We start from the raw sequence: 13,083 nt of genomic DNA, 5'->3' as shown, positions 1-13,083 counted from the left end.
CGAGTCTCATCTGCTTCATGCCACAAAGGTCTGGCCAACACTCACGGTGCTCAGACCCACGACTGCTTCCAGCCCGGACTTCAGCCGCCTCCATGCCGCAGCAGCCCGGCGTGCCTGCTCTTCACCGAAGCGGGGGGCCAGCAGAGGAGACTGAAGCCAGCGTCCCAGGGAAAGGCAGAGCTGCTCAGGAGGTACCTGCTGAGGTTCACCCCTGGGGGCCTGAAGCACAGCAGGCCTTGCGCAGGCTGGTCCGTCCTCCCGCCTGCACACGAGCAGCACACGGAGGCCACACGCCGGTTTAGTGACACACGGCTAAGCCGGGGGCTCACCGCTCTCCTACGCAGCGAGCGTCTCCGTGCCTCCAGGGCTCCGTTTGCACCACGGGGCCCACAGCCGCGCAGGACACTGCTGCACGCTGCTCGGACGCTAGCGGGACCGTGAGACGTGCTCCAGCCGGCACCAGGGACGCGGCACTGCGGTGTTCAAGAGGGACTCGCCTCTCACTGCAGGGACAAGGACACGGGGCTCGTGCCTGCTCAGGCCCGGGCTTCTCCGTGCTCCCAGAGGAAGCCCCAAGCCCAGACATCTGCTTTGCCCCACTGGGCTACAGTAAAACTTATTCCTCCGCTATCTGTAAACCAGTCTCAGGTTGCTGAACGAAAGCCAAGCTGGAACAGGGAGGCGTATTACTGATAACCCTCGCGCCGCAGAGACCTTGAGAAACGCCAGAGCCGAGCCGAGCCACGGTCTATTTTCTAAAATACCCCGTCTCCGATTACAGCCAGGCGCTTCTGAAGCCAGCGTGAGAACCTGCCTGATGGGAGGACGAGAGGTCGGATATAGAGGTTAGGGGGCAGAGGAGGAGGCAGCAGGGAAATGACCGATTCTGCGATTAACGGCTTTGGCGCAGCAGCCCCGTGCCCGCGTAACAGCGACCACCTCCTTCGCCAGCTCCCAGGCGCGAGCAGCAGACCGGGGACGTCCCCAGGTGCGCGTGCGTGCTGCGAGTATGCCAAAACGTGTGGAGCAAAGAGGTCACGGCAGGAGCAGCCTCCGAGGCGGCACTTCTCCCTCCCTGGCTTTCTGGAAGAGGCTACAGGAGCCTGTTGCAGACGAAGTCACAGCCTGCGTTTCTAACCGGGGACCCCAGGGCTGGAAGTGAAAGAAAACAACGTGGAAGGGTGGAAGGAGCTGGCGGCTGGGCAGGGAGGGGAGATGTGGCTGCTGTTACAAAGGATTTCGTGGAAAGCTATGATGGCTTATTTTTAAAAAGTCTTTAAAAGCTTATTAAGAGCCTCATAAAGGGCAGCCCCCACCCTACCTCTACAGCAGCATCATGTGTTAGCCCCAGAGGAAGGAGAAATCTGGACTTTATAAGGGTCCTGTGTAATGCTCTTAGGGGCAACCACCTGCCTCGTCTTGCTGAGAGCACAGTCCCACCTACGACCAGGCTTTCATCACCAGAAGACTGGGTGGAAAAGACCTGTCAACTGAGCAAGGCCACCCTGCAGAGCCAGGTGAGGACTGACAGCTTGCAGCCTGGTCCAGAGGGTGCTAGAAATGGGCTTGAGCCGTGCTCGGGGAAGCACTGGTGGTCCAGGGAACCTCACCAACAGGCTATTGAGAAGGTAGTGCCCACACACTTTTGCATTTTCCCCTGAGACACCCAGGTGTTAAAATGCATGAAAAGGAGCATGACAGCCACAGATTTTCTTTCCAAAGCGTACGTCCTGGCTGTTGGCCCCTGCATGGGAGGGACGGAAAGCAGGGACGTCCTCATAACGGAGAAAGGGGAGGGAGGTGTCTCCAAGGTTTATCTTTAGTCAGATGTAGTGCACGCGACGCTCCTTGGCCCAGTACAAAGTGTTCCTGGCAGATACCTCCTCCACCTAGTCGATCTCAGTGCTTTTGATCTCGATGCACCGGCGGAGTCTCCAGCAACCAGAGCAGGGACAGCAGCATGGACTCTTTCATTTGAACGGCGGGGGAAAGCAAGCTTTCCTCTGATTGAGGATAAATAGCATACCGCAGGACTCCTGCGGACCTTTGATTTCCTCTCCGCCCCACTGCAGCTGTCCTGATCACCAGCCACCGACGACAGAATCAGGGCTACTGTGGGAAAGGAATTAATATCAACCAGGATGTGCCCTGAGCGAGTCCTTGAATAAGTAACCACAGCTGCGTGTCTATTCATTGCCTATATTTATGTACATCACTCAATCAACTGATTACATTTACCATTCTGAATCTAAAAATAGTTGCTTTTGACCCAGGAGTCCGTGGATTGCTTCAATGAAGTCTATGGAATGGACTAAAAAATAAAAAAAATTTCAATATATGACGCAAAACCCAGCACATGCTTAGGATTCCGCCGGGAAAAAGAGAAAGAAAAAAGAAGCTAAAAGCCGGTAACAATATTAAACCAAAATCAAAATAAAAAAAGACCCAACTCTGTGTGCACACATATCTCAACACACACAAAAATAAATATAATAAAACTAAAAAGAATAAAGAAAAAATAATTACATCTCCAAGCCCCTCCAGGTCCTGCCTCGTCCGCACGCCCTGCCCCGGCTCTGCCCATGGCGCTGGGGCCGGGAGGAAAGTCCCCGCAGCAGCAGCTGTGCCACCCCCGAGCCGGTGCCGGTCCCCCACACGCCACCAGTGGCAGGTGCCAGCAGGGCACTCGGGTGTAACGGGCGAGTTTCCGGCCACCTCGAGGTTCAGCCTCAGGTTTTCCATCTTTGCAGGCAGGGAAAGGGGCCTGGGCTGCCAGCCCCAGCGCAGGGGGAAGTCCCGCAGGGCTGCTCTTGCCTCCTCGCTTCTCTTAGGCTGCTTCTCACCCTCCTTCCAGGTCTGAGTCTTGGCCTCTTTAGGCCATTCGTGGGAACCAAATTTGCTGCCTTGGCCATGTTACCAGTTTGCTGTTTCTCAGTGCTCCAGACCTACGTTCTGCTCATGGCGGCACAACTAGCCACGCTTTGCCACAACACTGACCCTGGTGGCTGGGGCAGAGGTTCACGCAACTGCTGCCCTCGCCAAAGCATAGTTTCGGGGATGGGCGAAGGGCTGCAGACAGGGCAGAAGGTGCATGGATGTCGGTGTGCAAGTCTCTGTGCTCATGCATGGCAGCATGAATGTCCACGTGGGTGCTGGTGTGCACACAAGTGTGCACGAGTATGAGTGTGTGCGCATGTGTAGTGTGCACGTCTTGAGTGTGCATGCCGTTGCATGCATGCACATGTCCAGGTGTGCACCCATGGACAGTGTGCATGCATCTGGGGGTGCACGTGCCTGGGGGTGCATGCAGGTGCACGCGTGCACACTCCTGGGGGTGCACACTCCTGGGGGTGCATGCAGGTGCATGTGTGCACGCATCTGGGGGTGCACGTGCCTGGGGGTGCATGCAGGTGCACGTGTGCACGCTCCTGGGGGTGCATGAGCCGGGGGGTGCATGCAGGTGCACGTGTGCATGCATCTGGGGGTGCATGCGTGCACGCTCCTGGGGGTGCACGAGCCGGGGGGTGCATGCAGGTACACGTGTGCATGCTCCTGGGGGTGCACGCGTGCACGCTCCTGGGGGTGCACGAGCCGGGGGGTGCATGCAGGTACACGTGTGCATGCTCCTGGGGGTGCACGCGTGCACGTTCCTGGGGGTGCACGTGCCTGGGGGTGCATGCAGGTGCACGTGTGCACGCTCCTGGGGGTGCATGCAGGTGCACACGTGCACGCTCCTGGGGGTGCACACGCCCGGGGGTGCATGCAGGTGCACGCGTGCACGCTCCTGGGGGTGCACACGCCCGGGGGTGCATGCAGGTGCACGCGTGCACGCTCCTGGGGGTGCACGAGCCGGGGGGTGCATGCAGGTGCACACGTGCACGCTCCTGGGGGTGCACGAGCCGGGGGGTGCATGCAGGTGCACGCGTGCACGCGCCCGGGTGTGAGCACGCGCCCCTGCGAGCCCCGGCGCGCGCGCGGCGCCGGCGGGAAGGCGGGGCGGGAAGGGGCGGGGGGGGGGAGGCAACGACTCCGCGCCGAAACTCCATCCCCCAGCATGCTGCGGGGGCGGGCGGTGACGTCAGCGCGGGCGGCGGCGGCGGCGCGGGGCACGCCGGGCAGGAGAGCGGCGTCCGCGGGAGCGGCGGGCAGGTAGGGCGAAGGGGCGCGGGCCGCGGCCGGCCCGGCCCAGCCCCGCGCGGGCGCCGGCGCCCCCTGGAGGCGGGGAGGAGGCGCGGGGCGGGGGGGCGCCCGCGGGCCGCGGCCGGCCCCAGGGGCAGCGGGGAGCCCGGGGAGGGCGGCGGCAGGGCCGGGCCGGGCCCTGCCCTGCCCGCGGCGGCGCTCGAAGCCTCGGCCCGGGGGGGCCGGGCCGCCCCCGCTCCGGGGGGGGTGGGGGGCGACGGGCGCCGTTGTCGCCGCCGGCCGCCCGCGCCCGGCTCCCGCCGCAGCAGTGCGCGGCCCCGCGGCGGGCGCCGCTCCCCGGGTCGCCTGCGCCCGGCCCGGCTCGGCCCCGCTGCCCGGCAGCTGCGTGCAGCCCCCGGGAGACCCGCCCGGCGACGGGGCGGACACGGGAGCGCGACAGAGCTGCGCCCTGCGCCACCAAAGCGGTCGCTTACACCGAGCCGACGCTCCCGTGAGTCTCCAGGCCTGCGGTGCTGATGGAAACGTTGCTGCCCCGCTTCTAGCGGCCCCTGCGCTTCCTCCTGCCGCGCACCTGGGATTTAGTGCAGCCGCCTCAAACGGCTCCAGATCGCGGGCGCTTCTGCACGCAAGCAGCGCTGCAAACAGTTGCTTTCTGCGAATGTTTTCACTGAGCCAAAAAACCCAACGCGTGTTTTCATGGCTGTTTTGTAATCGTCAGTGAAATATTTTGATAAAATGCCGTAGGAAGCCGTAACCCAAATTTTCCAGCTTTATCCTATTATTTGAACCTGTTAATAATCTAAGAATTACAAGCGAAATACAAGTTAGTTTCACAATGCATGCTAAAAACTGCAGAGTGGAAAGAGAAACTACAGCAGGAAAATTTTTTGAATATAAGGAAGCAAAACTTACATAATGTGCACAGTTTTATAGCTCAATCCTCAGCTAAGGCTTTCTCTAATACCATTCTCTGCGTCAAAGGAACTGTTTCAGGAATGTCTGATACGCAAGAACAACTAGCAGTTAAGGAAACTTCTGTGAAGGCATGACCGAGTGTGAGATAAAGATAAAAGTGTAGCTCCAGCAGAATTGCACATTACTAAGACGCGTGGTGGCATTCTGATAAAAGGGTTTTAGATATTAAAGGAATGTCATATAAATCAACTTTCTAAAAACTAACTTAACAAAATCCCGTCCTCCATTTTCCTTTAACGAAAGTACATGTTTTAAAGATAACTTTTTTATGTAACTCTTATGATCTGTTGTCCGTGCTGCTACTTCATCCTTCCCTAAGCAAAGTCTTTTGACTTTCCAAGGAAAATAAGAATAATAGATCTAGAATCCTATGTCTCCTTTTTAAAATCATTTTAAAATACAGCTTTTCATCCTTTAGAGGAATATTTCTGATCCACATGACAATGCCCAGGCTTCTATTTCCACAGCTGAGATACGTGCTAAGAATAAAAGGGAAATGTATTATTCAGCGCCAGCAATAGCAAGCGACTGGACTGCCGCTGCTCCCCAGGTGCTATGTATATGCATTCATTGTGCTACCAATCCAGGGAGCCAAGGATCAGATCCCTGGTTGGTACTTGGTGGAGATTCTGCTATACCACTGAATCAGTCCCTGAAATCTAGGCTGTAAAGAATGGAGAACTGGGCTGTGGATGAAAGCTGATAAATCCAAGTGACGTGTTTTTTCTTTTGTTTTTTTTTCCCCTCCTTATGAACATAAAGAACTTTTCTTCATTGCAGCTGTCTTCTTCCACTTGAGCAAATCGTAAGCTGAAATACCCCAAACCTTTCTGTCTGAAATGCTCCCAGGGATGAAGCAGGCAAACCCAGCAGGGAAGCGAGAATGCTGCATGCGTGCAGCCATTATTCAGAGAAAGCTGGCTGTTCACATCTCCCTGTGACTGTCTCTCCCTTTTAAAGACTAACAGCTTCCTTCCTCTCTCCCCCCAAAATGTTTTCTCCCCATTTCTTTTAATGGCTAAGCAATGCAATAGCAAAGGTATTGAAACCCAGTCTGCTGAATAATAACTTAATGATGAGAGCGCTGTATTGTTCCTTTTGAATGGATGGCTGCTTTAGCAAGAAAGCTGCTGGGATCTGCTTCCTACTGTGAGGGATGTGAGGATGAAGAAACCTATATTAAAATTCAATGGCAACAACAGTGGCATAAAACTGAACCAAAACACAGGAGTGAGGTCAATGCTACAAGATTATGAAATGAGCAGAAATTATATGCAGTTAAGCTAAGCCCAAGAACTAATAATGAATGCTTATAATACATATTTTTAGCAGATGTTTGGAGTTGCCTGTTCATTATTGCTAATAGCTGCTAGAACACTGCCATGCTAAGCTGTATTTTATTTGCATGCTGAAGCAAGATGCAGCATGGCAGAGGTTAATGACCTATACTGACAAAGAATCTTAAATGTGTATTTTCAGTATGTATAGTGATTCAGAAAACCAGTGGAAGCTGACAAATCGTTCCGTCTAGTTTCACTTCCTAGCAAACATGAGACCTTGAAAATTTATTTTGGCTATCTAGAAAAGCAGATTAAAACAACCACATTTATTTCATTTGTATCTGATGTCACATCTGAACGTAGGTCTCCAGAGGTGATATATTAATGTCCTAAAGCATTGCACCATCTGGTACCTCTTTTGATGCGCAGCATTTGAATGCTTGGTTTAATCTCTCTGAGCTTCAGTAAATTATGTAAACTCAGAGGCTTGGCAGTGGGAGATGGGCACCATGAGGAGATGATTCAGTCATCAATATCTATTGGGTTTCCTCATTGCTGCCATTTCACTTCTTTTGGTTCTGCTTATAAATTTTGCAAGTGAATAATTCATTGCACTAGAAGCTGCAAGGTAGTTTTGGAATTTGCCCACTCTGAGATTAGCTATGATTAATCTACCCTTTCCAAATGTGGAAAAGCCAACTGGGTTTCTTTTTCCAGGGTTGGGTGATAAATCAGAAATAAATTGCTTGTGTATGTAACTGCTGAAAATGAAATAAATCACGTTTCCTTTTTTCTTTCTGGACAGGATCAGAGCACCTTGGAATAAATGTGAGTACAAGATTTTGCAGTGGCTACAGCTGCCTTGGAAAGCCATGGCTACTGCCCCTCATCTGAACTCGGATGCTCTCCGAGAGGTCCTGGAATGTCCCATTTGCATGGAATCCTTTACTGAGGAGCACCTGAGACCCAAGCTCTTGCACTGCGGGCACACGATCTGCAAACAGTGCTTGGAGAAGCTCCTGGCAAACAGCATTAATGGGATACGTTGCCCCTTTTGCATCAAAATCACACGGATCACAAACTTAGCTCAGCTGACTGACAATCTTACTGTGCTGAAGATCATAGACACCACAGGACTGGGTGAAGTGGTGGGTCTTCTCATGTGCAAGGTTTGTGGGAGAAGATTGCCTAGACACTTTTGCAAGAGCTGTTGCTTAGTTTTATGTGAGCCATGCAAGGAGACATCACACATGCCCCAAGGGCACAGTGTCATTGCTATCAAAGAGGCTGCTGAAGAACGTAGGAGGGAATTTGGGACAAGGCTTGCCAGACTTCGGGAGCTCATGGGGGATCTGCAGAAAAGAAAAGCATCTCTTGAGGGTGTCTCAAAAGACTTGCAATCAAGATACAAAGCAGTTCTGCAGGATTACAGCAAAGAAGAGCGCAAGATCCAGGAAGAACTGGCCAGGTCACGCAAGTTCTTCACCACCTCTTTGTCTGAAGTGGAGAAGGTAAATAATCAGGTAATGGAGGAACAAGCTTATCTGCTGAATTTAGCAGAAGTGCAGATACTGTCTCGCTGTGACTATTTTCTTGCCAAAATAAAGCAAGGAGATATAGCTCTCTTGGAGGAGGCAGCAGATGAGGAAGAGCCAGAACTGACAAACAGTCTCCCAAGGGAGCTGACTCTTCAAGAAGTTGAACTCCTTAAGGTGAGCCATGTGGGACCACTGCAGATTGGGCAGGTGGTGAAGAAACCTCGGACTGTTAACATGGAGGAGTCACTCATGGAAACTGCTGCATCCTCATCGGCATCATTTAGGGAGCCTGACTTGGTGCAAGAAGAGGCCAGCTGCACACCGAATTCTTCACCAGCAAAGCCAAGGATGCCTGAAGCAGCAAGCAGCATCCAGCAGTGTCACTTCATCAAGAAGATGGGTTCCAAGGGCAGCCTGCCAGGGATGTTCAATCTCCCTGTCAGCCTACACGTCACTCTCCAAGGAGAGGTACTTGTGGCAGACCGCGGTAATTTCCGAATCCAGGTTTTTACCCGTAAAGGCTTTCTGAAGGAGATCCGCCGGAGCCCTAGTGGAATTGATAGCTTTGTATTAAGTTTCCTTGGAGCAGACTTGCCCAATTTGACTCCCCTTTCTGTCACCATGAACTGCCATGGCCTGATAGGTGTGACTGACAGCTACGATAACTCTGTAAAGGTGTACACCATGGATGGCCATTGTGTGGCATGTCATCGGAGCCAGCTAAGCAAGCCATGGGGCATCGCAGCCCTGCCTTCTGGGCAGTTTGTAGTGACCGATGTGGAAGGGGGAAAACTCTGGTGTTTCACAGTGGACCGTGGCGTTGGGGTGGTCAAGTACAGTTGCTTATGTAGCGCAGTGCGCCCGAAGTTTGTTACCTGTGATGCTGAAGGGACCATATACTTTACTCAAGGGCTGGGACTTAACCTGGAAAACCGCCAGTACGAGCACCATTTAGAAGGAGGCTTTTCAATTGGCTCTGTGGGTCCGGATGGGCAGCTGGGACGCCAGATTAGCCACTTCTTCTCAGAGAATGAGGATTTCAGGTGCATTGCTGGGATGTGTGTAGATGCCAGGGGAGACCTAATTGTTGCTGACAGCAGCCGTAAAGAAATTCTGCATTTTCCTAAAGGAGGTGGCTATAATATCTTGATCCGGGAAGGACTCACCTGCCCGGTTGGTATAGCCATTACTCCCAAAGGGCAGCTGTTAGTGCTTGACTGTTGGGATCACTGCATTAAGATTTACAGTTACCACCTGAGAAGATATTCCACTCCCTAAAGGCATTTCTCTAGGTAAAGCCCCTGTTGTCATTATACATTCTTCCAGCCTCATTGCAATTTGACAGAAACCAATATCAAACTTTCAGGTAGATTGTGCCATAACCCAAGGGGGTTTGACATAGAGGTCATCGTATTTTGTGTTTAGAAACAAAATAGCTTGCGTGGTGGTGTTCTGCATTTTCTTAATCTGTACAATAAAAAAGAACAAGCATGAGGGAAAGAACACTTTTGGAGTATCGGTTCTGTGTTAAATGACTGGTCGCTCCATAAACCTCTTCACCTTCTTATGCCACATCTCCTACTTCAAGCTTCAACCATTGTATCTTTCTTTGTGCCATAAACCCTGACTGACTGCTCTAAATCACTTTCCCTTAGAGGACTCGGAGAAGCAATCCTCTTGCTGTGGTACTCGCAAGGAACTCGGTAGCAGTTGTCTGGGCAACTACTATTCCGATTTTACTATTCAATTTCTGATTGCAGCACTGCATAAAACAAAATAGCCCTCTTAAACTGCACAAAGATGGAGCTTTACTTTCAAACTGAAGAGCGAGGTTTTTCTCTCTCCGTTGTTCTGGTATTCAGGAGATTGCCCGTCGTGCCATTTGTGAACGCTGTCTGTTCAATGTGAAGTGAGTACAGTGCAATCATGGGAGACTGAGCTGAGCCAGAAAGCTGCCCTCTGATGGCAATGGGATTTTTATTACCATTAAGAGTTCTACTAGTTAAAAAGGGGTAAAAACAGGGTGAGGGTTGGGGGAAAAAATATGGGAAGCCTACTGTTGGTATTCACAGGTGTTTTATTATTAAATGTATCTTGGAAACTGTCTTTGGAAGGCATGTTTGGTATCTGAAGCTTCATGTGGGAGTGGGGAGGAGAGGGAAGTGATGGGGAGTAGGACTGGGAAACTGTAGTAAACAAGATTAAATGCAACATACAGTGTATTCACCTGCACTTCACCATCCTGCTTTCCAGACCACTGCATTTGCTGATATAGGTTTTCACCCATCTGCACTTTGTATGTGAAAGCTACTTTCTCTTGAGATGGGGATAGGGGGGATTCTTTCTCTTTTATTTTTTCTTAATACTTGGAAACACTTCCATTGGTCCATTGCCTTTTTCTCTTTGCACAGCAAAATGCTACATTCCTCAGCTTTTTTTATGGTACCAGCAGGCACCAGAGTTCATGTTCATCATGGCTTTGGGCCAAATGAAGCACAAAACTGCAGCTGTGTGAACCAAGGCCCCCACAGTGCTACTCTCCTGGCTGATAAATACGTGCCTCAGTGTGGTGCTGCTCGCCCAGAATGGTTTATTGAAGAAAAGACGCATTTAAATAGGACACAGTGGTAGAGTGTTAATCTGCCACAGATAATAGTTACACTGCAGTGCGTTTATTTGTTGCTATCAACAATGTAGTTGCAAATTTGGGGGCACGACAGACAATATAAAAGTTGATTTTATAGGGGCTGCCATGCTACAGCGAATTGTTTGCTATTTATGCTACCACATATATGCAACAGGTGATTTTTTTTAAGATTTTTAAAATTATTTTTAGTGAAACAGCAAAGTAAAATGGGCTTCAGAGCAGTTAGGCGCTCCAACCAATTGCTTGGCCCTTAGAGGGTTTCTGAACAAGCACTGAGAGCAGAACTCTTTTGAGTCGATTTTTATTCTCCTCCTCTCCCTGTTCTGTTCAGCCAAAAAGCTGAGCAGGGCTAGCACAAAAAAAATCCAGCTGTGTGATGAGTTGCACCCTGACCAGCGTAACTTCCTATTTCTGTTGCTGCAATTTGCTGGAAGAAGCTTGTGGAAAGGGGAGCAGGTGCTAAGAGGGAATTATTAGCACAGTAGATGGTGGAAGACACTGAGGGGGTCCAAGGGAATTTAAAAACTCCCCTTCTCTCCTGAGCTGCTCTGTGTATTTACTAAGGCTACCAGCTTCCACGCAATTATTTATATTCTCAGCTTCTCTCTTTTTGGGGTGGGAGGGGGGAGTTGCCTAAGGTATATAACAGCGATTTGGGCAGCCGATCGCATCTTGTATGTATGTTTTGGGGAGATGACTACTATTATTGGGACCTTCTGCAGTTAATTACGTTGTAACTCAAGGCATTTTTCCAGTATTATGGTAATGGCAGTTCCTCTCCTTCTCATCTCTTTTAAACATCTCTCCTGTTCCTAAAAAACGCTTCAAGCAGGAAGCTACCATGGACCTGAATAACTGAAGCAATATTATCTATGATAATATGTACCTCTGTCATATTCTGTTCCAATGGAATTTTTTTGCAATAAACGCCACACTACTAGTAAGAACGTTTCCTGGAGTGCTTAAACGGACATAAAGCCGGTCCAGTAAACTGCCTGTGCGGTTGGTTACCCCGGTCTATTGCTGGTTACACAGTTCAAACAAAGCCTCTATCATCTGTTTCCTGCTCAGAGATTCAGAGAAAATAACACTACTTTGCAATGCATTTGTGGGCCAAGGTACTGGGATTGGTGCCTGGGTGTATGTTTAGCCAGCAGCTGTTGTTCTGTTCTTGGGTTTCAGGCAGAAAAGCGACAGAGAAGAAAAACTGTTGTCTTCAGCCTAGGGTATGCACTTCCCCTGACAAAGCTGAATAGTGGCTATGAGACGATTTTGTAGTACTGTATTTCTTGCAGTGGTACCCCCCCCCCCCCACACACACACCGTTGTGATCATCTGCCAAGTGAGATGAAATGGAGTAATTACGAATTGTGATGAAATAGTTTGGCTTCTGCTCTTTACCTGGAGAAGGAATGTGTCTGGTTAAAAGTATGTGTTTGATTTTTAAAGATTGTGTAATAAAGGAAAAATTGATCCAATTAAAAGTGCATTGCAAACGGCTCATTTGGTTATTAAAAACACTTCATCTCCTCCCTTTGGTGGCAGATTGTTTTTTATGGCCAGTGGGAATTAGACTTGCTAGCACAATAGCTACAAGACCCCTTTTATGCTGTCAGGATGTGGAGGATAAATCTGATCTCTTTGGCAGGTCTAATGTAACTTTATCTAACACTTCTCTACCCACCTCATAAACAAATACTAGAGTTTCTTATATCCATTCACACTGATAGTCCCATAAGGCCAATGTCTTACTTCTCACTGTAGCTGATACCTGATGTTTAAAAGGCCTGGTCAAAATTCATTCTCACGCCGTGCACTTAGTAAACTCTACTTGGAAGCCTGTCTGAATGGCTGGGGTCAGGTTTGCAGTCCTCACACGTCACTGCCTCATTTAGGCACATTCTGGCTCAGTTTTGCCCCACTGTAGAGGTGACATATTTTGTTAATAGAATTCACAGGGCTGGTATGAGGGTTCACCTATTATAGTGGATAATTTTGATAAATACTGCAAAAAATCTTGTTAGAAGCAGCGTATTTCCATGAAACCAAAGGAGAGCTAAACGATTTGCCACTCAGCTTTCAAAGACACCAGTTTGTCATCGGCACATACAAGGTCCCTTCTTTTTCTGTTACCCAGCTCAGTTTGCTGATCTGGGCGCCGGTTTTTAGTACTTGTGCTCATCTCAGATGATCTGGAGCAGCTCTTTAAACAGCTGTGAGCTGCTAGTTTATCAAATGCATACGATCCTTGCAGGACGACTGCCCTGCCAGCACTGTTAGACCTACCCTGCCATTTTACGAAAAGGTATGATTTCTTAGGGTAGAGGCAGCCAAGCCCTGAACATTTGTTCTGCTCCGAAATCAACAGCCACAGTTTCAAAAGGGATGAGGGGGAGAGACTGTTTCTTAATCAAAGGGGGCAGAGCTACAAAAGTAAAAATAAAGCCAGATGCTTTGAGTCTTTTCCATTGTATAGTTTAAGTGATTTTTCTGGGTCATTACT

The 13,083-nt window shown here is 50.2% G+C and overlaps 2 protein-coding genes across 5 annotated transcripts in view; one reads left to right on the top strand and one right to left on the bottom strand.

Annotated features, from left to right (window-relative positions):
- ASTN2 (astrotactin 2) overlaps positions 1–13,083 on the bottom strand; it is a 433,335-nt gene that overhangs the window by 128,984 nt on the left and 291,268 nt on the right. The window lies entirely within an intron of this gene.
- On the top strand, positions 4,123–12,063 carry TRIM32 (tripartite motif containing 32). 4 transcript variants are annotated; one of them, XM_067309284.1, is made up of 2 exons: positions 4,123–4,149; positions 7,201–12,063. In XM_067309284.1, exon 2 carries the CDS (start codon positions 7,268–7,270, stop codon positions 9,209–9,211), a length of 1,944 nt encoding a protein of 647 aa, XP_067165385.1. In that variant the 5' UTR covers positions 4,123–4,149; positions 7,201–7,267; the 3' UTR covers positions 9,212–12,063. The 4 variants fall into 4 exon arrangements, with proteins under 4 accessions (XP_067165385.1, XP_013805422.1, XP_067165384.1 ...); XM_013949968.2 differs by lacking the exon at positions 4,123–4,149 and adding an exon at positions 4,590–4,630; XM_067309283.1 differs by lacking the exon at positions 4,123–4,149 and adding an exon at positions 5,774–6,350.

Source organism: Apteryx mantelli, chromosome 21, assembly GCF_036417845.1.
Source record: "Apteryx mantelli isolate bAptMan1 chromosome 21, bAptMan1.hap1, whole genome shotgun sequence".
NCBI lineage: Eukaryota > Metazoa > Chordata > Aves > Apterygiformes > Apterygidae > Apteryx > Apteryx mantelli.
The sequence above is the reverse complement of the archived record's forward strand: the minus strand, read 5'-3'. Positions and strand labels throughout refer to the sequence as shown.

What these genes read in the sequence shown, in the direction of transcription:
- TRIM32 (XM_067309283.1), top strand. Translation starts at nt 6,280, where the DNA reads ATGAAGAAACCTATATTAAAATTCAATGGCAACAACAGTGGCATAAAA. An exon ending in AACCAAAACACAGGAGTGAG is followed by an intron (nt 6,351 to 7,200) that starts GTCAATGCTACA and finishes CTTTCTGGACAG; the next exon opens with GATCAGAGCACCTTGGAATA.